A 23923-nucleotide genomic window follows, 5' to 3' on the forward strand; every position below is an offset into this window, starting at 1 on the left:
TTACCGAAACTTGGCGTCACTGCGGCCTGCTTGGCGTCACTGCGGCCTGCTTGGCGTCACTGCGGCCTGCTCGTTGGCCTACTTTCAAGTACAAGACGCCAAACTAGGCCTCGTCGAACACCGACACGATTTCAGTCGGATCCACAAACATTTCAGTCTTTAGGCTGGCGTCCACTCGGATTCCGTGTTGGGAGATCAGAGAACATCGTTTTAAATCCACGTCCCCAAATTCATGAATGTCAGACTGACAGTTCCGTGTCCGTGGAGTCAAGTGCTAGCAGGATCTTTTTTTTTTTTTTTTTTTTAAAAACGCTCATGTAGAAACTGCGTCATCTTTATATCCTATATGGCGCATGCGCGTCACGCTCATTGATAAAAAAAATGGCGCCATTCGCCACTGTTGCCAGATTTTAAATTTTCCAGCGCAAACACAAGGTAAAACTAAACCTATAAAACCTGCCCAACTGCAAAGGAACAGTGCAAATTTAAACCTCTAATAAAACTCATGTTAATAGCACTATATGTTTTACTCATAATCTATCGCTAATATATTTGTAGAATAATTTAGAGAAACAGAACAATGTAACATTTATTTTTCATAATGTAGGACTGATTTTTTTTAAGTTTTCAAAATGTACATTTTTCTAAGAACTAATACATTTTTAGAAAAAATTAGACAAACCCTAAAACTATAAGAGGGATAAATGTGCTTTTTATATTTTCAAAGCTAAATACCAAACTGCTGCTCCAGTATGTCCTGACTCTTATGGAGAGTGAAGAGTGTCAAATGATAATAAATAACTTATGTAATAATTATTTAAGTGTGCCATTAATTCATTAAAACTCTTCACTGTTCATAGATCTGTCTTTTGATCCATCTTTAAATAATATAAGTTTATTCACAAATTGCTTATTTAAAAAATGTAAGTAATGTTTTGTAAAATAAATTCTTCTTTATCTTTGATTATTTTTTGCAAATATAACTCAACAGATCTTAATTAAATGTTCAGCTTGGATTTAATTTAAATGTAAATTATGAACTTTTTGTCATCTTGATATGTCTGAACTAAATAAACTTTATTAAAAGTTTATTTTAATAAAGTCAGAATCCAGAGCTGTTCAGATTACTACCAACTTCAACTGTGATCTCTACAGAAACAGAGACGCTTGGTCTTCAGTGAAACCACCTGTCAGATCAACTTTTCTGTTGAAAAATCGTTTAGTTTCAACCATATTTATTATCTTTCAAGTCCCTTACTTAACTATTAACCATTTATTTAAGGAAAGTTGTGAAACTGCAAAATAAAACAGAATTTTCCTCCACTTGTCAATTTTCTCTAATGTGTTTTGAAAAAAACATTCAACTTAAAGTAGCAGTAAAGCTGAACTGATAACGTGCAGAGGTTGCATAAAACAACATAGCGATCAAATTGTGTATTAACAGGCAAGACAACAGTTCAGTGTGGCTACACCGCCTAATAACTTTCTGCCATGGCAGCACAGTGCTTCCTGTACATGGAGGAGAAAAATCATAGCAGTCTCTCAGTTCATTGAGCAATACAGAATATAAGCTTTCAAATAGCTTATTTATTATATTTTTATACTACCATAAACCATAAATAGAGTTAAAATGTAAATTTTCTGTGTGTAACTGATATATTTTCTACATTATGCTAAAACCATATCTATGGTTGGGTTAAATTCTCTTTCATGCTCAGTCTTTAGTGTAAGACAGTTTAGGACGCCCCCTTGTGGATTGAAGTAATTCCTTCACTCCTTCCAGAGCCTGAGATTTATTGCTGGTGTGTTTTTCAGAGAAGAAAAGCAACACATGGAAAACATTTAACATTAATTCCTGAAGGTGGGGTCTCTGTGTGCAGGTGAGGTTTTCTGAATCAGTGGGACTGACCACCTGTCTGAGCTCGGGGACGTGGGAGGGGCTCACGGCAGGATCTGTCCTAGGATGCCCTCTTGACTTGGTGGTGGGAGACAGTAGGACTCTGGCTGAGTTATTCAACTCAGTTGCACATTTTTACTAATCTGAGTATGCTATTTATAATAACTATACTGTATTATTTTCCTTATGTTGTAAATTTGCCGTTAGTGTACTACAACTGTCCTTTATCATTCCTCAGTTACGCTATGTGTGTAACATACCTGCTATAATTAGCATAATTTGTAATTAGCTTACATCATACCGGTATTATTATGACTATTTATATTAACCTTACAGGAGTAGCAAGCTAAAAAATATATATTTGATTTAAAATGCAGAGGAGTATTTAAATGTGCCATATCATTTAAACTACACACACAATGAGTTCTGGACGAGCAGCTGCATCCAAAACTTACGTCACCAAGTGGGAATGTAGATCAGCCTCCGGAGCAGAGGAGAAGGCTCTTTAGAGGGACAAATCATGCTTTCCTGTCTGGCTAAAGGCCCTGTTCATCTTCCCATGTCTGAATTTTTCAGGGAACAAAGTGACCAGATCAGACATTTTAGAATAATTATGAATGCTTTAGATAAGGCCCATATTAGATTATTATTATTTTTTGTATTTTCCATGCACATAGGGTCTTTTATAGCACAATCAAGTAACTGTGTTAGCTACAGTTGTTGTAAAAATGCTGTATATACCAAACATGACTTAATTTGATGCCTTGAAATTGGGCTTCTATCTTTTTAAGACCGTGGTGCCAAACTTCAGTCCTGCAGCTTTTAGGTGTCTCCCTGCTTCACCACGCCTGGCTCCTATATTATATTAATATTTTGATATAAAGCTCAAAAAAGTTTTTACTTTTAAACTGGCACTCGGAGAAATATTCATATCCCTTGCAAGCACCCAGACTCCTCTCTCAATGTTTTCATTGCACACTTAGGTATTTTAATCAATCCCATTGTTCCAACGTTGTAGGAACAATTTGCCTTCTATTGTTTCAAAATGACAGCCCACAAGTTCATAAAGAAATGTCTATAAAGACATGCATGAGTGATATCAGTGTGGAAGAATATGGGGGAATTTTACTGCCACAAGTCGAAAGCAGGATTTCAGACTGAAGGAAACAAACACACCCAGTACAACACTTTTATTCTATTGGCTGAGAGGTTGCCAGGCAACGGTACTTTTTCTTCCAAAAGAGCAGAAAAGAATTTGCATGCGAGCAGAGAGGTCTGATCCGAGCAGAGACCAATTCTGAGCAGACTCCAGTTCATCTTTCAAATGCCGGATCTCGTTGTGGGCCATGGCCAACCTGCGGGAACCTTCTTCCACATCCCGCTCCAGTCGGGAACACTCCTTCTCCAAACGTCTTGGTTCACCGGCCAAAGGTGTCTCCCCACCCTGGAAGGGGATGAAGACACATGCTACCAAAATGGACAAATCTGAAGCAATTTAAATGTTTGTAAATAACAAAGAAAGACTTGAGTAAAAATATCCAGAAAAACAAGCTGAGACAGAGACAACACCTTGAGATACGATCTGGAGAAAGATGCATGAGTGGTGTTGGACCTTGAACTTCTGTCATGCAAAGTTTATCTGCTGTTGGCAAGATTAGTATCACTGGAAAAGGCAAAACAAAGAGTGACGTTAGAGAATAAAAAAACTGGCATGCAGAAGATGCCCACAAAGTCAGTTTCATGATCATCCAAATGACAAAAAAGCAGTTTCATAGTTTGTTAGTCCATGCAGAATACAATGCTGCTTAGTATGAAAGTGCTGTTACAAGATCAATAAAGATATTTTACAGATTTTCTCAGTCGCTTCGGTGCATTTCTCGAATCATTCTCAACATTTGCAAAACGGTAAACACATTTCTCAAAACAGTTTGTACAAACAGAACACCATGGATTACCTGCAAAAACCAATGTCTTTCTCAAAATCCTTAGCTCATTTCTCAAAATTAAATATCTGTGTCAGTGAACACGTCAAAGCCTCAATAAGACAAGTCCTTATTTCATCGAGTACAAATAAGACAGTCAAACTGATTAGTAATGTTGTCAATACAAGAGTATCCTGTCCAGTCCCTTGTCTTTTCATTGTCAGAAACGTAACATCGTCTTGTGCTCCTGCTATACAGTATAATCTATATACCGGACAGTTGATGGTTCATGAGATGCAACTTTGAGCTACTTCAGAAAATTGCTCGATCTTTGGTTGAGCTGATGCCTCACACATTTTGAGAACGTCAGGATTCACCTGGGAGCAATGTACCAACTCAGGACAGACTTAGTAAGAAAAGACTAATGAAAATGCATAGAAATATGCCCAATATATTATTACAACTTTGCATGTTAAGACTTTTGCTTAAATGTTGTTTAGGTTGAGATGATTCAAGAGATAACTACACATTTCAGTCAACATGACATAAGCAACAGAAAAGGTAGGAAAAAGTAGAGAACTGTACATAATCACTTTCATGGATATATCAAAGCATTTCAACTGGTTGAAAGAAATGAGAAACTGCTTTTCTTGATGTGCATGAGAGACGCAATAATACGAAGGTTGGGCAAGTAGCTTTGAGAATTACAGTTCTGTTCTGAGAAATGCACCAAAGTAATTGAGAAAAACTGTAATACTGGACAAATGTTCTGAGAAAAGAAAGTTATCCAAACCAACCGAGCTCTATGTTAAAAATCCCCCAAACACTCATCAAAACCTGGTACTAGCTTTAGTGAGCTATTAGTTTTTAATATTGAGCTGACTTGGCTTGGATAGTTTTGTTTCCCATCCATAAATTAAATCAGAATTTGAAAACTGTATTTTGTATTTACACAAGTTTTCTTTATGTGATATTTTTTTCTCGCATTTTAAAGCAAAAACAGAAGAAGTCTGTAAGAGGGCTAAACATGTTTCCTTAGCACTGCAGTTAGAAGCTCGTATACATACAGGTACGAAGGTGTGCTTGCTCTGCAAAGTCTTATGGAGTCCAAATATTTTCTTCCAGGAGCTTTGTAAAGGTCGTGGGGACCTCTTGTGGGTGGGCTGCAAAATTACAATTAATACCAGAAATTATTCCTCTAATAATCAAGAAAAAGGAAAACATATCAACTTTACCGCTGCAACCTATCATTCAATCAATCAAATGCAAAGTGCTTTAATGGGGATAACAGCTTAAGATAAATTATGCAAACAAAATGTTCAGTCTACTACAGATAAAGTAAAAATAATTACTAAGCAAATCCAACTAAATAATATATAAATTGTAAAATTGAGGAAACAGAGTATGTAATAAGTATGTATTGTAAAGAGGAAATAATTTAGAAATATTACAATTCTAAATTTGTAAGATTTTACTTCATTGTAAGAAAAACAAATAGGAACTGAACAAAAAATCTTTGTTTTATAAAATTGTAAAGACTCAAAAATAAAAAAAGGGCTTAGATCATATGCAACAAAACCAAACAAAAATAAAGCTTCAAAAAAATTATAAATGTTCTAAAGATGAATATCATAGTCAGCATATCTAATTCAACATTTAGTTTAGGTTTTTACATGAAAGAGTCACAAAAATCCTTCTCATGTGACCTGAATCGTCATCGTCAGAGGATTTTGACTATGTGTTACAGGTCCTGAGTGTCAGAACTGCTGTAACAGTGATGATGCAATCTAAAGGACAAACAGACGGGAGTCAGCAGTGGAACGTAGCGCTGCCTTTAGCATCCAGATTGCTTTTTTTTATTATTATTATTATTATTTGTTAACACACAAAACCTTTGTATTATAACACAGTAAATCCTTTTACATTGCCACTGGTCTACCTTCATGACAAGCAAAAGTCAACCCCACACTGCTGAAGACAACCGCGGCACATACACCAAACAGGACAAACCAACTGCCGCAAAGCTTCACTGTAATTTTACTGTATTCCTTTCTTTTTAAAAAACAAACAAATAAAACTTCTCAAACACCAACACGTTAAAATATAACGGTCCTACAAGAAGACGTTATATTTCAACGGCCCCACATGAAGACGTTAAAACATAACGGTCCTCAGAGCGAGCCGGCACATTACCAACTATCCCCGTCCGACAATACTGACAAAACGGTGCATAGAAACCGCGACTCAGTGATACATCACGTCAATCAATATATACACATCTTACAAAGTTGTCTTGGTGGGTTTTTACCACTGTATACTGACCTAAAGGACAAACAGACGGGAGTCAGCAGTGGAACGTAGCGCTGCCTTTAGCATCCAGATTGCTTTTTAGGGCAGACCGGAAGTCCATCCCAAAACCAACCTGGAAGCAACGCCCCCCAAACAAAGGTTCCACTTGGCCATTACCACTCCCGTCCCCACCTCAGGAACGCAGTACTAATGTAAACAAATGAACTTGCCTAACTGTAAACAAAATGAAATTTGTTAATTTATTATTTTTCTTTTAGAAAATAGAATAAATTTTATCTGAAACTATTTCAAAATTAATAAAAAAAACTAAATACTGTGGTGACATTTCCTTTTTAGGTGCGCCACACTCTCCCCAACTTAAAAGGTGGCTCCCGACACTTCAAAGCCAGTGATGACAGTTCACAAAATATTAACAACTTGGTTATTATCACAGGAACCTCACTCAAATTACCTTTTCCTTCAGTGTCCACATCTTAGTATACAAAACTATAAGGCATTGTAAAAGGGACTGCCGTTGCATAAGGTACAGTCTGATGAGGAGCATAAAAATGTCCTTGTACAGGTTGCATTACCCACAATGGTGGAGCTTGTAACCCACACAGTCCAACATGACCTATGACCCCTTGTGGATGGTAAGAAGGCTGGCCCAAAGTGTTGTAGCCGAGTGTCTGAGGTGGTCTCCTTGCCCGTGTAGACCTTCTGAGAGGTCCCTCCTGAGTCGGTGCTTGCTCCTGCTGCTCGATTTCAAGTTCGACCTGTTCAGTGTCTCTCTCCAGTTCTCGTTCTCTTTGTTCATTGTCCGTTTCACAGTTTTGGACTAGTTCATTTTCAGCTGGGTGTGGATGCTCCGTTGGAACATTTTCATCTGTAGTGTTCAGTTGGGAGTCCCTCCCTTGGTCCACGGGTGTGAAAACTTGGCTTGAGGCTGGATTAGTTTGGGTGGCTGGTTCCTGTACTCTGGTTGTCACAGGTACTCTGAGCCAATAACGCATCCTGGAGTCACTCTCAGAATCTGATGAGTCACTGTCTCTTTTACTTTGGCTAGAACCAACCTGGCGACCTTTGACTCTGCTTCTGATTGGCGCTTTATCTTTTCTGCGACCACCGGTTACAGGTAGGTCATTAACCAGGTGTAGGAGATTTCTGTGGAGAACCCTAGTTTTCTGGGCATTGTTCTCAGGATATACTTTGTAGATGGGGCTGTCGTTAATCTGTTCTTTGACAATGTACACAGTCTGCTCCCAGTATGACCTGAGCTTTCCAGGTCCACCCTTTTCTCCAAGGTTGCGAACTAGCACTCGGTCTCCAGGCTCTAAGACAACTCCTCTCACATGTTGGTCATAGTGTTTCTTTCCGCGAGCACTCGACTGCTGGCTGTTGTTGGTAGCAATACGATAAGCCTCTTTCATCCTCCTTGCCCACTTTTGTACATATCCATGTGGTGTTCCACTGTCCTTCTCGGTGTTGAGCCCAAACATGAAGTCCACAGGCAAGCGGGGGTGCCGTCCAAACATTAAGAAATGTGGGGAAAACCCAGTGGCCTCATGTTTTGTGCAATTATATGCATGAACAACTTGGGGCAAAAAGTCTTTCCAGTTATCTTTTTCCGTCTCCTCCAGAGCTCTCAGCATTTGTAGCAGGGTGCGATTAAATCGCTCGGCAGGATTTCCCTGTGGGTGGTATGGTGTGGTACGTGAGTGGCTGACACCTGACAGCTGCTGTAGGCCCCTAAACAGTGAGTTTTCAAATTCACGGCCTTGGTCGTGATGTAGCCTAGCAGGGTAACCGAAGCGAGGAATAAAATCACTAAATAGTTTTTCCGCAGCAGTTTTGGCTGACTTGTTTCTGGTTGGCCATGCCTGAGCGAAACGCGTAAAGTGGTCAACTGCGACAAGTATGTATTCGTGACCACCTCTGCTCTTTTCTAAATGCATAAAGTCAATGGATACTAGCTCCATGGGTGCACTGGAGCTGATGCTCCCCATGGGTGCCCTGACATGTGTGGTGGGTTTCTTTTGTTTTATACAGGGACATTGTCTCGTCACATAAGCCTCGATGTCCTTCTTCATAAAGGGCCAGTAGAAGCGATCTCGGACTAGGTTGATAACTCTTTCAGTACCGAGGTGACCCATGTCATTATGAAGGTGTTTTAGTACCAAGGACCTGTACTTTGCTGGCAGTATAAGCTGCTTCCTACCCCCAGCTTCCCTGTAAAGTAGCTCATTCTCAACCTTAAGTTTTCCCCACTCACACATTAACCTCCTCACTAACCCATCTGTATTTTGTCTATCTCTGTCAGTTAGTGTGGGTTTTGTCTCTTTTAATCTGAGAAGTTCTTTTATTGTTGTGTCTTGTCTTTGTGCTCTTACTAGCTCCTCGTGGCTAATGCTAGGTAAGGCTGGTGTGTCCGACCTAGTGTCCTGAGCCAGATTTAAAATAGCTACATAGGCAACATCACTTTTCTTTGCCACCTCACTCCCCTCCCATGTTGCACAAACAATGTCTCGGCTAAGCTCCTCTGTACACTCCCCGACATAGCTATCAATGTCCAACGGAAGGCGTGACAAAGTGTCAGCGTCCACATTCACTTACCTGGCCGGTACTTGATGTTAAACCGAAATCTCAAGCTCTCCTACCCACCTATGTCCTGTCGCATTCAACTTTGCAGTGCTCATTACATATGTCAGGGGATTATTGTCGGTACACCGTGAACTCTGGGGCATAAAATAATAATCCCTGAACTTTTCACAAATGGCCCATTTAAGAGCTAAGAACTCTAACTTACCGGAATGTAAACAATAGTTTTTTTCAGCGGGGTCAGAGTTCTTGAGCCATATGCTATGATTTTTAATTTCCCCCCGCCTCTGATACAACACCGCCCCAAGCCCTTTCCCACAGGCATCAGTATGTAAATGAAAGGCAGTTCAAAGTTGGGGTAGCCGAGCACAGGTGGATCAGACAGAGTGTCAATGAGCTGCCTCAGGATGTGGTCGTGTTCACCTGTCCAGCTGATAGGAGTCTTTGAGGGCAACTGAACACTTTGGCTTTTCCTGGACTTGGTCTGAGTGTTTTCAGGACTCCCCTTGACTTGTAGAAGGCTGTACAAAGGTTTGGCGATCCTGGAAAAATCTTGAATATAGGCCCGATAATAACTTAGGAACCCAAGCAGTTTTCTTAACTCACCCACATTCGTTGGCGTCTTCTGACTGAGTGACTTGACAGCTTCATAGTCCTTTGGATCGATCCGGACTCCATTTTCTGAAACCAGTCTACCCACATATCTGACCTCTGCTTTAAAAGTTCACATTTGGTTGGGCGAAGCTTGACCCCATGTTGTTGTAGAGCTCTGAGGACTTTGCGGCAACGCCTCAACATGTTCAGTGAACTCTTTGAATAGCAAAGGATGTCATCCAGATATGGGATACAACAATCATCACGCAGGGTGTCCAGCATCTCTTCCATACTGCGTTGGAAGGCAGCAGGGGCATTACTGAGACCAAAAGGGATCCTCACCCACTCGTACAATCCCCAGGGTGAGATGAAGGGCAGTCATATGGCGGGAACCCTCGGCCATGTATCCCTGGTGGTAAGCTTTACCTTGGTCCAGAATGCTGAACCAGCTGTGGCCACCCAGCGTGTCCAGGAGGTCTCGGATGCGTGGAAGTGGGGTGGCGGTCAGGCACGGTTTTCTGATTCAACTGTCTGTAGTCAATACAAAGTCTTAGCGTGCCATCCCGTTTCCTCACACACACTACAGGTGCAGAAAAGGGTGATTTTGACTTGACTATCCAGCCTTTAGCCAGTAAGTCTTGGATATATTCTTTCACCTCTTTGTATAATGGCTTGGGGATGGCAGTGTATGTGCGTTGGACTGGGATGTCATCTTTCAGGTTGATAGTCATGTTCAAACTCGGAATATCTCCAATGTCACCATCATCTCGGGCAAAAGCATTTGATTCCTCAAATAACATCTGCTTTACTTCTTTTTGTTGTTCTGGTGTTAAATGACCAATGTCCACCGGGGGTGCCAGTGGGCAGTATTGGATGGCTCCTGGTCTTGACTGGATTTGGACATAGAGCCAACAACACAGGTGGAGACTGGTGTTGTTTCACAAGAGTCTTTGGGTTGGTCAGTCTCAACTATTTTTGTAATGGCCTCAATGGAACCCAAAACAGTTGGACTGCGTAAAGTCACACTCTGGCTGGAATAGTTTGACACAGGTACTTTAATATACGGCCTATCTGTTTTTTCTATCTGTAAAAGTCCTGCTCCAACACTAAGCTGTTCGAGGTGGACATCATCTAGCACTGGCTCAAACAACACAAGTGACTCTGTGGAGCTCATACTCTCCGGGACTCTACACTTAATGTAAGCTACCTGACTAGGATAGACTATCCCCCCTTTGAAACCTACTTTTACAGTAGCTGGCTCATGTTTCGGACGCTCTTGGGTCTGGATAAAGCTTACTAAGGTGTTTACAGCGGAAATGTCGATTCCCATTGCTCTACCAATTAGCTCAATAAGTTTGTAGTTCCCCCCATTGTCTCTAATGAACTCGTGGATCACATTAAAGCCTACTATGGGTCTCTCGATCTTAAGGCGGCTCACAAGGAAGGGTACGCGTACAGATAGGTCTGGGTCGTCGTTACCCTCGAGGTTGACTACAACCTCCACCCACCCATCATAAGGTACTGTGTCCCCGGTGACTGCTTTCACATTAAGATCATCATCCATCAGTTCACTTAAGGGTCTAACCTGTTGTCCGGGTAAGTATCTATTTAGCCACGCATGATCTAAAAGGCTTACCCCCGCCCCTGTGTCTAATACCACCGTTACTAGGTAACCTGCCATTATACATTTGAGAAGGGACTGGCGACCTACTAAGGGAGCTACTAAACCACGCGGTGTTCCTTTGTCAGTTTCTTGTGAACATGCACCTAATGTCTCTCTGCCAGTAGTTTTGGATTTTTCCTTTGAGCGGGACTGCTGAGGTTTGCCGATCAGAGGTGGTCCCTCTGCTCTGATCGTCTCCAGTTTCCCAAAGTTTTCTTCAGGCACCCTACAGCACGATGCCCTTCCTCTCCGCAGACAAAGCAGTGGTTACAGTTTGGGATTGGTTTGTGAAACACAATTCTGACAGCTTTTTCTTTCTCTTTGAGGTTTTTTCTCTGGTTGGGGGTTTTGAGCTCCTCTGCTCTGGTGCTGAAACATGAGCTGTCATTGCTTTCAGGTTTTCCATAGCTTGTGTCAGTGCTTCTACTTGGGCGCTTAGTCTTCGAAGTGTGAAGTCGTCATTAATCTGATTTACTTTTCACATTGTCCTTTGTTTCTCTTTCAACTCACTGTCTGCAGCATGTGCATGACTCACTTTGATGGTAGAACTTCGGCCAAGTCGATGCTTCCGCTCACCTTCCTCTGCCGTGGTCTTTATTACTTGGCGAAGTAGTGCCTCATCACTGACAGTGGAGTCACCTAGGAGGGTCTTGAGGTCTCGACGAACACTGTCATACTTCTCCCCTATGCCCTGGCAAATAGTGTTGAGAAAGATGCACTGAATTGTGGAAATATCGTACTTAACGACTGAGTCTGGTTGTCTGAGGGAGAACAAGATCTTTTGCTTCAGTCCAATCATTCTATACAAAAACTGCTGAGGGGTCTCATTTTCAAACTGCTTAGCACACATTAAATCTTGGAAGAGTGCTGTGCTACTTTTCTCACCTAAGTGAGACTGCAGGAAACTTTTAAGCTCAGAAACTGTGAGATCGTCTTTTATTGTTAACATATCTCGGAAGTTACCTGGCTTAATGGCACGTAACACTCCTCTAATCACCTCATTTGGAGTATGATTCTCCCTGAGACCCTCATCTATCTGTTTACAGATGCTATTGTAACTGATTTCTGATGTTGTGTCACTAATCATTCCCCCATGCACTTTGAATTCTCTGCGGGACAGCAGCGGCAAATCTTTCATGGCTATCATACTCTCACCAGTGTGACTTGGAATGTTCCCTGAACAAGGAACAGAGTACTGTGGTGAGCATCGCTGAGTCGGGAGAAGTGGGTCCCCTGTAGCTGCTGGAACTGATGCCCAAGTTGCCTGCTGGTTGCGAGATTGGCTGGCGCAAGATGGTGTTGGATTCCGTCCCTGTGGGTCATAACCATCTTGTGGCTGAACAGGGGAAATGGCCTGCTCACTTGTACTTGCTTCTGCTTCAAAGGACACTGTAGTATGTCCACGATTCGTCATAGTGCCGTCTATGAAACATTCCAGTCCTTTTAATAATGGCAAACCCTGGTCCTCACGACCCAGGATTGTTGGACATGTTAGGTAGGTAGTCAGATATTCAACACAACTTTCTTCATCATTCTGAGTCAGCTGACTGGAGTCCAGTCCCTCCACGTCTCCAAGAGAAGTTGCGATGAGGTGGGCTTCACTACCTGTTAGCTGGTGTAACTTTTTCTTGATGCTCCATACTAGTTGTTTTCTCTCACCAGAAGACATCTTGCTGATCTCGGACACTTGAGTCCACAGTGCTGCACTCTGCAGGCAAGTACACCCTTTTTACCGGTTACTGGCCTCTTTACTGCACACTGGGTCACTCCTGGCTCCGGAAACATCTAACACGAGAGGTCCTGGTAGTCAGTATCATTGGATCAGTAGTAGCCCATGGATGTACGGCCTGCTGATCCCGGACGAGCCCCCACAATCTGTTACAGGTCCTGAGTGTCAGAACTGCTGTAACAGTGATGATGCAATCTAAAGGACAAACAGACGGGAGTCAGCAGTGGAACGTAGCGCTGCCTTTAGCATCCAGATTGCTTTTTTTTATTATTATTATTATTATTTGTTAACAACACAAAACCTTTGTATTATAACACAGTAAATCCTTTTACATTGCCACTGGTCTACCTTCATGACAAGCAAAAGTCAACCCCACACTGCTGAAGACAACCGCGGCACATACACCAAACAGGACAAACCAACTGCCGCAAAGCTTCACTGTAATTTTACTGTATTCCTTTCTTTTTAAAAAACAAACAAATAAAACTTCTCAAACACCAACACGTTAAAATATAACGGTCCTACAAGAAGACGTTATATTTCAACGGCCCCACATGAAGACGTTAAAACATAACGGTCCTCAGAGCGAGCCGGCACATTACCAACTATCCCCGTCCGACAATACTGACAAAACGGTGCATAGAAACCGCGACTCAGTGATACATCACGTCAATCAATATATACACATCTTACAAAGTTGTCTTGGTGGGTTTTTACCACTGTATACTGACCTAAAGGACAAACAGACGGGAGTCAGCAGTGGAACGTAGCGCTGCCTTTAGCATCCAGATTGCTTTTTAGGGCAGACCGGAAGTCCATCCCAAAACCAACCTGGAAGCAACGCCCCCCAAACAAAGGTTCCACTTGGCCATTACCACTCCCGTCCCCACCTCAGGAACGCAGTACTAATGTAAACAAATGAACTTGCCTAACTGTAAACAAAATGAAATTTGTTAATTTATTATTTTTCTTTAGAAAATAGAATAAATTTTATCTGAAACTATTTCAAAATTAATAAAAAAAACTAAATACTGTGGTGACATTTCCTTTTTAGGTGCGCCACATATGACTAATTAATACTTTCAAAAAGCAATTAAAGCACCTTAAAATTGGTTCAAAAATGCACTTGTCACTCCCGCAGAGACTTTAGAATCAGTGTGGTGTGAACTCACTTTTTGGTCTTAATCAGCATTATAGACAAATGTTTATAATGGTCAGGTTGCAGACCAGTGCAGCAGAATTCATTAGAGTCTCAGCACTGGACTGGACTGAGATAGAAAAAACATTCTACTCCAATAAATCTCACTTTTTTACCTTGACAGTTTTTATCTGTGAAGACTTTAAAAATTAAACCCACACACCACGAAAATAATAGTACTACTGTTTCACCTACCGCACATATGACGGGGTTCAGTGGTTCTGCGTGGGTCCTCAGTCGACTCTCTGGGTCTCCATCACCAGGATCCTGATTCATCTCAAGCAGGGAAGCCCTCTCCACCAGGAGATACGCCACCTGCTCACTGGGGGAGCTGTGAATCAGCTCAGTGAGACCCTGCTGGTACAACATTTTAGCAACTTCATTTATCTGGGAATCTGGAAGAAAGGAGTAGGAGAGGTGGATGTAATTTAACTCATAATCATTACATTTCTGGGGTTAAAAGTGTTTTGGTGATTTGGTGTTACATGAAGACAGATATTGATAGCAAAAGCAGCACATGTTGCATCAATAAAGTGCTATATTTAATAATTAAGAACAGAAAATAGATAAGAGAAAAGGGAGAAGGTGGCTCATTCCTATGTAATATCATACTGCAGTCACAAATAAGCACTGAAAATGTGCCAGAGGTTTCGTCAACTGTCTATAATTACTCAAACTTTTACACAATGTGCATGTAAAAGTCCTACCTTGCAGTGAAACGAGGTGCAGCAGCTGCTTTCTGAGTTGTTCGTTCTCATCTTGTATCTCCTGAGCCAAAACGTCTTTCTGCTCTGTGAAGATTTTGATCTGCTCCAAGGACTTGCGTACCTTGCAGACAAAAAGATCGTCTTGCTCATCATTACAATCCCAGACAGCGCTGATTAACTGAGCAGTGATAATCTACCTCTGCCATCTCTGCAAAATGTTGCAAGCGTTTTGTTCCCAGATCCTTAGTCACACTGTCCAGACAGCTTCGTGTGTGAAGGAAGGTACGCCGGAGGCCTCAGGTGCAAAACCTTCCTCAGTCAGCCATGTCAAGATCTGCTCCAGCTCCTGGAAGAGGAAGCATAGACAGGATTATGTGAAGCAATGGACAGCACTTTTATGCCTGTAAAGCTTGTATTTATTTATTTTTTGCTTCATGAAATGAATTAGAATCCACAAAGGAAATAAACATCTTCCTATACTTTTAATCAAATACAATGATAAAAGCACCATTCAGTTTTTATACTTCACTAATCTGGAACACACTTATAGAAAACTGCAAAACTGATTAAACACAGTTTTTTAAATCAAGGCTAAATCCATTTTGCTTAGAGATGCCTTTGATTAATAATACCTGGAACATCATAAAGTCTACTTTATGATGATGTTCACTTTATGATGTACATCATTGTTTATCCTTGCATTTTGTCATTGCAATGTGATTTTATTGTTGTTTTATTTTTCTTTCTAGTCATGTAAAGCGTTTTAGAAAATATGTTCTTATAGGGTCTTGCCTTGTCAATCTTCTTTATGTTTTCAGGCACAAATTTAAAAATCTCTCAGGCCTTTTGGGGGTAATTTTTAAAATATAAAAACAAAATTCACTTTGAGCTAACAGCAGAAATTTGATACTTAATTGGATAGATGGATGATCGTGGACAAACAGATGGATATACCTTTTAGACAATGTGACAGTCAATGAAATGCAAAAGAAAAATTCAAACTTCTCCAGAAATCCTATAAATATTACAGCAAGTCATCTTGCAGCAAAGTCGCATAATTGGGTAAATAACTATTTAACGTGCTGAATCTAAACTACACAAATATACATGTTTAAAGCTCTTAATGTGTTCATTAAAGGATAAAACATACATCTGTTTTTAATATATCCGGACTATAACATAAACACTGCATTTACACTTCGTCTTAAGTTTCTGCTAAAAAAGAAAAATGATTAGATAATTTCACTTTTAGAAGAAGTTTGTTTTTTAAATGAACGTAGATGATTTTTGTTTTTAAGTATATATAATCACGTTCTGTGGTAGTAATGACAGCAAGAGAGCGATATTAAGTTTGAACCGCAGTGATTTGTCCGGTGGTCCCTGAAGACGTCACAGGTTACCAAACTGTTCGGTACGTCACGTTGTTTGGGTGACGTGTTGATCATTTCTCCTACCTTTTTTTTCTTCCACAACTTAACTAAAAACAAAACAAGAATCCAAAAGGGGTGGATGATAATTCTTAACATATTTTAAAACTCTCTTCTGAACTGAGTTTAATCAAATTCGGCTTTGCACATCAAGAGACTGTTGTTTTTTTTTTATTATTTCCACATTCTTCCATGCAAAAAGACTCAGTTAGATGGAAGCTCATGTATAAATATAAATGTCCAGGTCCAACCATAGTCTTTTATATTTAGTTCTGAACACCGATATGTCATTGTTCTATTTCATTGTTGAAGGAAAGCGAGCATCTGCATCAGTCCAGGTTTCTCTTCCATCTGTTTAACCATCAGCTCTGACCAGCTTTTCTGTCTTTGCTAAGCAGGCCCACAGAATAAAGCTGCCACCAGGGTGGGGATGATGTGCACAGGGCTATGTGTTGCCAGTTTAAATAATATTGCACACTTAAACACCTCCATGCATTTCAAAATCCAAATATATATTTTCAGTTTATTACTCCTGTAAAGTTAAAATAAATAGCAATAACACCTATATGATGTACGGCAAGCCAATTACAAAAAATGTAAGTATCTTACACACATAGCATAGGAATGATTAAGCATCTGATGACATGTTGGTAACGGGGTCCCTATCATATACAGAACTCTTACTTTATGTTGCTGTTATTTTGTTACTCTAACTGTGGTTATTGCAGAAGACTCTTGGATGCACAAGCGCTGTGTGTGAGGTTCGGGGTGAATACCATTAGAGATGCCGTGTGTTTTTCAACAGTCAATAAAGCTGACTTATAAAAGATAAAACTAAAGCTCGTCCATTCCACAGTCCCCATTTAAAAATCTGCTCAGGGCTAAAAAAAAGGCTTGGCTCCAATTTACCCATTTAAAGACAAACTCCAAGGACTTTCTGCTTTATTCATTTTTATTTTAAAAGACTGAGAACATCCCTGTAAAGAAATCAAAATGGTCAGCAAGGAATTCCCAGGAATGAAAGGGAACCAGGATGGATGGATGGGTGGATGAATGAAGGGAACCAGGATGGATGGATGAAGGGAACCAGGCATGGATGGATGAGTTCATCTGGGTCAGAAGGCAGCTTCTTATCAGGACGGTATAGTTAAATCCTCATTTTCTTCTCTCAGATCTGCCCAGCAGGAGAAGCTCGCTGCGTCTCCTCTCTTCCAGCGTCCATCGGCTCAGTGTGACATAGCGACTCAAACTCAACAGGTGAGGCCGTTTTCAGGCTGTTTGATCTCAAATCTCCCCCACCAGTGGCGCCTCAGATGAGCGAGTCGTAGCGACACACCGCCGACCCGTTCGGCTCATTACTGACGGTACCACAGCCCGATTCTATCAAGCTGCTGTGGGACACCTGATGAAACTCTCCCTGCTCAGACCCAAATAAAAAGGAGAAACAGGAACTCAGACATGAATTATTTTCATCAACATTTGTAAGGTTGTTGTGATGGAAAATAAAAATCCAACTGAGAAAAAAGAAGCTGCTGAGTGGAGGACCGAAGGGAAAGAGTCCTCTTCTTCTGGTCCTAACAGGAAGAAGACATTTAAATTTATTCTGGACACTTAAAATGTCTTCGGGTTCTAGTACTAAATGTTCATTAGAATTTAAAGTTTATTGATATTTGAGAATGTGTTTTTGCATCATTGTGCCATAGCCACTATATTAGTTGACAATGGTATTAAAACAACATTATCGTTTATGGCAATAACTTCTGGGACAATTTATTGTCCAGCAAAATTTATGTTGACAAACCGTCACAATAAGTTTTGCTGGATGATAAATTGTCCAAGAAGTTATTGCCATAAACGATAAAACGGTAATGAGACCATTTTCAACCAATACAATGGCTAAAGAATAACAATGCAAGAACACAGTCTCAAAGATAAAACTTTAAAAACCAAACTGAGAAGAAAGAAGCTTCTGAGTGGAAGACTGAAGGGGAAAAGTCCTCTTCATCTCAAACTTTAAATTCTAATGAACATTTAACACTGGAACTGGAAGACATTTAGAATATCCTAAATACATAAACAGAATCTACAAAATAAAAGGAATTATAAAGTGCATGGTCTCAATTAAACCTTGTTTTAAAAGAACAATTTTGTTAACAAAACACCAGATTGAAGACTTTATTTGTCCAGTTTTTGGTAGAAACAGAGAAACAAATCAGCAAATGGAAATTGAGGACAGGAAGGCGACAACAGGACAGGTGCAGGTTCTAGGTCAAGCCCTTTAACGACTCAGAATATAATCACCACTTTTCAAAAACTAACTTCTAAATATTACTTAAATAAACAGCAGAATACCTGCAGCATTCCTTAAGAAAGATTGCCAAGAAAGTTCCAAGTCAACAATCAGGAAGCGACACCTGGGAAAACTTTCAGGGTTTCCTACAGAAAACCTGTGTCCAGTGGAAGAGCTGCTCTTACATCAGCGGTCTGCTGCGTGTTTCGGTTATAAAATGTCAAGTTACAGAAAGTCTGAGGTGCAGGATCAGGAATCAAAACTCAGAAATAACAGCATGTGAAGCCAACGGAAAACTGATGGGACGGCACAATTGGTTCACAACTCCTCAGTCAGTTCAATGTCTTAACTATAAACCTTTACTTTAATCTGTCTTTACCATCACTGGTGGAGAAAATCCCCATCTAAAATAACAACCCAAAGCTTGGTGAGGGGAGGGAATAAAGCCTGGTGGCCCCGCCAGGGTGATAAAACACTTGGAGAAACTGACTTCAGTCTATAGCTCTGGTGGTAAGCGGGAACCCTGTATATATCGTCATCTCTAAATAGGAACACTGTATCTATATTTCTAAGCAATCTTTGGGCTGCTCTTGGTCAGATCCCTCACCTAGGACCGTTTGCCCCGGCAGACCCAACCCAAATAGATGCATGAAGCCTCCGACAGCCCTAGGATCACTGGGACACTCAAACCCCTCCACCACGATAAGGTGGCAGCCCACGGAGGGGAAAAACAAAGACAGAAACAGTTCCATTCTCTGACCTGAACTGATCTGTAGAGAGGCCAGAAGGTGGCGCTCTTGTGTTTCTAACTAAACAACAAGTTTAGTTAGAAACTAAACCTTTTCTAACTAAAAAGCTTAGTTAGAAACTTAGCTTTTTGTTTTCTCAGTTATTTTTCTCTCCACAGAAGCTACGCCTGGTCTGGTGTCCTGACTAGCTGTGGTTGCTTCCTGGAAAAGGTCATTGGCTGACATGATGCTGCCATCACCTAACCGTTCTCCCTCTCCTTTTCATTTCCACGAACATGGAAAGTTCTCCTGATCAGTTGACCTGTTGTTGTGTCTCTGCTCTGTCTTCTCTCACCTCCAGTCGGTCATAGCAGGTGGCTGCTGGTACTGAGCTCGGTTCTGGTTCTGCTGAAGATTTCTTCCTGGTAGAGCGGAGTTCTTCTGCTGCACTGTCGCTACATGCATGCTCTGTGTTGGGGACTGCTGTAAAGTCAACAACTCAACACAAGCGATTTGCTGTCGCCCCCTGCTGGTCAGATGGAGTGAATGCTGTAAGTAACGAATCCATACAATCTGTTGGGTTTTATTTGGTACAAACTTTTTCAACTACTTTATAATTAAGTGAACCTAATGAATTGATAACTTGGATCAATAGTAATCTGACTAAATTGAAATGACTTTTTATAAAATGCCTCAACAACATCGTTGTGAATTAGCATTATAATTATAAGCTTTTAATGTTTTGGTATCTATTTTGGGGGTTTTGAATGTTTTGGTATCTATTTTGGTGTTTTGAATGTTTTGGTATCTATTTTGGGGGTTTTGTATCTATTTTGGGGGTTTTGAACTTTCTTGTATTGGTTGTTGGGGTTTTTGTTTTTTTATATTGTTTATTTTTGGGGCTCATTTATTAGTTTGAAAGTTCAATTTTATATATTGCTAATTCACAACAAATGTCATCTCAATGCACTTTGAAGTAATTTTACTTCAATCACATGTATTCATATTGCTAATGCTATAAGCTCAATTGATTATTAAAGTAGTCTAAAAAGTTTGTACCAAACTAAACTCAGCAAATTGTAAGGAGTCGTTACTTACAGCATTCACTCCATCTGACCAGCAGGGGGCGACAGCAAATCGCTTGTGTTGAGTTGTTGACTTTACAGCAGTCCCCAATACAGAGCATGCATGTAGCGACAGTGCAGCAGAAGAACTCCCCTCCAACAGGAAGAAATCTTCAACAGAACCAGAACCGAGCTCAGTATCAGCAGCCATCTGCCATGACCGACTGGAGCTGAGAGAAGACAGAGCAGAGACACAACAACAGGTCAACTGATCAGGAGAACTTTCCATGTTCGTGGAAATGAAGAGGAGAGGGAGAAATGTTAGGTGATGGCAGCATCATGTCAGCCAATGACCTTTTCCAGGAAGCAACCACAGCTAGTCAGAACACCAGACCAGGTGTAGCTTCTATGGAAAGAAAAATAACTGAGAAAACAAAAGCAGTTGACATAAATTATATACAAAAAAAAAAAAAAGACAAACAGCATAAATACAGACAGATCACAATAAACCAGTCTAAGCCTACTCATAATAAATGCCATAACCATGGTAACGCTAAAATGATGCAAAAAACACACCCTCAAACATCAATATACATTAAATTCTAACATTTAACATATCTAAAATAAATAAAACTAAACAAAATTGTTCATAAAAAAAGAGAATGGCTAGAGAAGGCCAAAGTACCAGACTGAAGACTTATCCAGTTTTTGGAAGAAAAAAAAAAAAAAAAAAGATAAACTGAAGTCGTTTTGATAAGCGTTTCAAGTTCAGTTATTTCTTCTGTCTGTCGATGGTGGGGGCAATGAAGTACAAAATCCAAAAGAAAAAGAAAAAAAAAAAGACGATCCAGGTGGATTCCTGAACGACAACCGGACAGGTGCAGGTTTAACTCTTTAGCAACTCAATGAATAGTCACTTTTCAAAACTCACACTTGTAAATATCAAACAGCAAAATACCTGCAGTATTTCTTGAGTAAGATTACCGACACTGATGATAGGGTAATTAATGTCATCCATCAGCAGGGGGTTGGAGGAGGAGACGAAAGCCTTTTCTGTTGGATGATGGGGATCCGATGAAGGGCGAATCCGAGACGAAAAACTAGATGATCCAGGAGAATTCCTAAAGGACAAAAGGACAACAAGACAGGTGCAAGTTTAAGGTCAAACCCGTTCTCTGAAGTCACTTTCAAATACTCAAAATACCTCTCTAATAACAGCAAAATACCTGCAGCATTTCTTGAGGAAGACATCTGAGCCCGATGGCAGGGTCACTGAGGTCATCCATCAGCCGGGTGGCATTAAGGTTCTTTTCCGTTGTTGTTGGGGCAATGATCCAGGAGGGTTGCTGAAGGACAACCGGACAACAACAGGACAGGTGCAGGTTTAACTCTTTAGCAACTCAATAAATAGTCACTTTTCAAAAACTCACACTTGTAAATATCAAACAGCAAAATACCTGCAGTATTTCTTGAAGAAGATATCTGAGCTCGATGGCAGGGTCACTGAGGTCATCCATCAGCGGTGGGGGAGACGAAGGCCTTTTCCGTCGGCCATTGTTGGGAGCAGTCGGGGAGTGGATGGGTCACTTGAGGACTTTTCTCCCCCATCAGTCGCTGGGATTTTTGTTGTCACTGCAATAGTTTTCAAGCATTTACCTGTCGGCCGGGTTCGTTTTCACACAACCCCGACCGAAAGGTAACCAACCCTTTACCCGTCGGGAGAGTTCGTTTTCACACAAACCCGACCGAAAGGCAACCAACCCTTTACCCGTCGGGAGAGTTCGTTTTCACACAAACCCCACCGAAAGGCAACCAACCCTTTACCCGTCGGGAGAGTTCGTTTTCACACAAACCGGACCGAAAGGCAACCAACCCTTTACCCGTCGGGAGAGTTCGTTTTCACACAAACCCGACCGAAAGGCAACCAACCCTTGACCCGTTGGGAGAGTTCGTTTTCACACAAACCCCACCGAAAGGTAACCAACCCTTGACCCGTCGGGAGAGTTCGTTTTCACACAAACCCCACCGAAAAGTAACCAACCCTTGACCCGTCGGGAGAGTTCGTTTTCACACAAACCCGACCGAAAGGCAACCAACCCTTTACCCGTCGGGAGAGTTCGTTTTCACACAAACCCGACCGAAAGGCAACCAACCCTTTACCCGTCGGGAGAGTTCGTTTTCACACAAACCCGACCGAAAGGCAACCAACCCTTTACCCGTCGGGAGAGTTCGTTTTCACACAAACCCGACCGAAAGGCAACCAACCCTTTACCCGTCGGGAGAGTTCGTTTTCACACAAACCCGACCGAAAGGCAACCAACCCTTTACCCGTCGGGAGAGTTCGTTTTCACACAAACCCCACCGAAAGGCAACCAACCCTTGACCCGTCGGGAGAGTTCGTTTTCACACAAACCCCACCGAAAGGCAACCAACCCTTGACCCGTCGGGAGAGTTCGTTTTCACACAAACCCCACCGAAAGGCAACCAACCCTTGACCCGTCGGGAGAGTTCGTTTTCACACAAACCCCACCGAAAAGTAACCAACCCTTGACCCGTCGGGAGAGTTCGTTTTCACACAAACTCCACCGAAAAGTAACCAACCCTTTACCCGTCGGGAGAGTTCGTTTTCACACAAACCCGACCGAAAGGCAACCAACCCTTTACCCGTCGGGAGAGTTCGTTTTCACACAAACCCGACCGAAAGGCAACCAACCCTTTACCCGTCGGGAGAGTTCGTTTTCACACAAACCCGACCGAAAGGTAACCAACCCTTTACCCGTCGGGAGAGTTCGTTTTCACACAAACCCGACCGAAAGGTAACCAACCCTTTACCCGTCGGGAGAGTTCGTTTTCACACAAACCCGCCCGAAAGGTAACTAACGCTTTACCCGTCTGTAGGGTTTGTTTTCACACACTCGACCGAACTGTATGTGAAAAACACCGAACACACAACCTTTTGTTACCAAGGGTAACCCCTTTTGTAACCAAGATCAAAAGTTAACATAGCCTACCGTGTTTTTTCATGAGTGGAGCATTGTGCCTGGAATAGATCAACCCCTTCGTTGTACTCATTTGTAACTAAATACCTTAAACTCATCCGATGACTTCATAGCCTTGAGTACCAAACCACATTTCCTGGCGTTGTATTCACACTCCTACCTACCTTTCAGTCCGAGGCCTTCTGGCGTCTTGAGTCGTCGTTCCATCTCAACAAAAACTGTTGATTGGCTTCCATATCTTCCCGGTCCATATACCATACCTTCCCGGTCCACATACCATAGCTTCCCGGTCCACATACCGTGTGGTGCTGAGAAGGCCTTAAATTCTCAACCATGACCTCAAAACTATCATTCACCACCATAGATACTGCGGATGCATGTGGTGACAGGGGAGAAAAAATCTTCCCTTTAACAAGAAGATTTCCAAAAAAAAAAAAACGGCCATCAAACATTGGCTAAAAGTCATAAAAGCTTAAGCTTAACACTTTCCAAAAAGAAAGACTTCCCTTTAACAGGAAGACTTTCCAAAATAAGGTTAACGCTAAAACACTTATTTAAATTGGTTAGTAGTTAAGCTAAAGCGATGACTTGTACTGAATATAAAATTGGCGACAGTGGAGAGGAAAGACTCCCCTTGACCAGGAAGATTTTCAAAAAGAAAGACTTCCCTTTAACAGGAGGACTTTCCAAAAATAAAAACTTCCCTTTAACAGGAAGACTTCCAGAAACACTAACACTGCACCAATTACGTAAATTAATTATAAATAAGCTTAAACAATGCCTCCTACTGAGAATCCATGTGGTAACAAGAATGGAAA

At 41.3% G+C, this 23923-nt stretch overlaps 1 protein-coding gene and 1 long non-coding RNA gene across 6 annotated transcripts; both read right to left on the reverse strand.

Annotated features, from left to right (window-relative positions):
- Nucleotides 1–3072: 3072 nt before the first annotated feature.
- LOC116725250 (uncharacterized) lies at nucleotides 3073–15432 on the reverse strand. 5 transcript variants are annotated; one of them, XR_004340358.1, is made up of 6 exons: nucleotides 14795–15427; nucleotides 14598–14718; nucleotides 14086–14285; nucleotides 4887–4982; nucleotides 3467–3560; nucleotides 3073–3341 (listed from the first exon to the last, which is right to left on the reverse strand). XR_004340358.1 is itself a non-coding variant. In XM_032571182.1 (5 exons), exons 2-5 carry the CDS (start codon nucleotides 14646–14648, stop codon nucleotides 3093–3095), a joined length of 555 nt encoding a protein of 184 aa, XP_032427073.1. In that variant the 5' UTR covers nucleotides 14649–14718; nucleotides 14795–15432; the 3' UTR covers nucleotides 3073–3092. The 5 variants fall into 5 exon arrangements, 2 of the variants coding, with proteins under 2 accessions (XP_032427073.1, XP_032427072.1); XM_032571182.1 differs by lacking the exon at nucleotides 3467–3560 and having other exon boundaries at nucleotides 14086–14244; nucleotides 14795–15432; XM_032571181.1 differs by lacking the exon at nucleotides 3467–3560.
- A 5643-nt stretch (nucleotides 15433–21075) lies between these two features.
- Nucleotides 21076–21834, reverse strand: LOC116725265 (uncharacterized). Its single transcript, XR_004340364.1, has 3 exons — nucleotides 21564–21834; nucleotides 21333–21452; nucleotides 21076–21227 (listed from the first exon to the last, which is right to left on the reverse strand). It is a non-coding gene; the product is annotated as an uncharacterized LOC116725265 (long non-coding RNA).
- Between the last annotated feature and the right edge of the window lie 2089 nt (nucleotides 21835–23923).

This window comes from Xiphophorus hellerii, chromosome 9, assembly GCF_003331165.1.
Source record: "Xiphophorus hellerii strain 12219 chromosome 9, Xiphophorus_hellerii-4.1, whole genome shotgun sequence".
NCBI lineage: Eukaryota > Metazoa > Chordata > Actinopteri > Cyprinodontiformes > Poeciliidae > Xiphophorus > Xiphophorus hellerii.

Excerpts from the sequence above, each read along its gene's own strand:
- LOC116725250 (XM_032571181.1), bottom strand. Across the intron at positions 14,286-14,597 it reads GCACCTCGTTTCACTGCAAG|ATTCCCAGATAAATGAAGTT; the intron begins GTAGGACTTTTA and ends CCTTTCTTCCAG. Across the intron at positions 4,983-14,085 it reads TGAACCCCGTCATATGTGCG|CCCACCCACAAGAGGTCCCC; the intron begins GTAGGTGAAACA and ends GTAATTTTGCAG.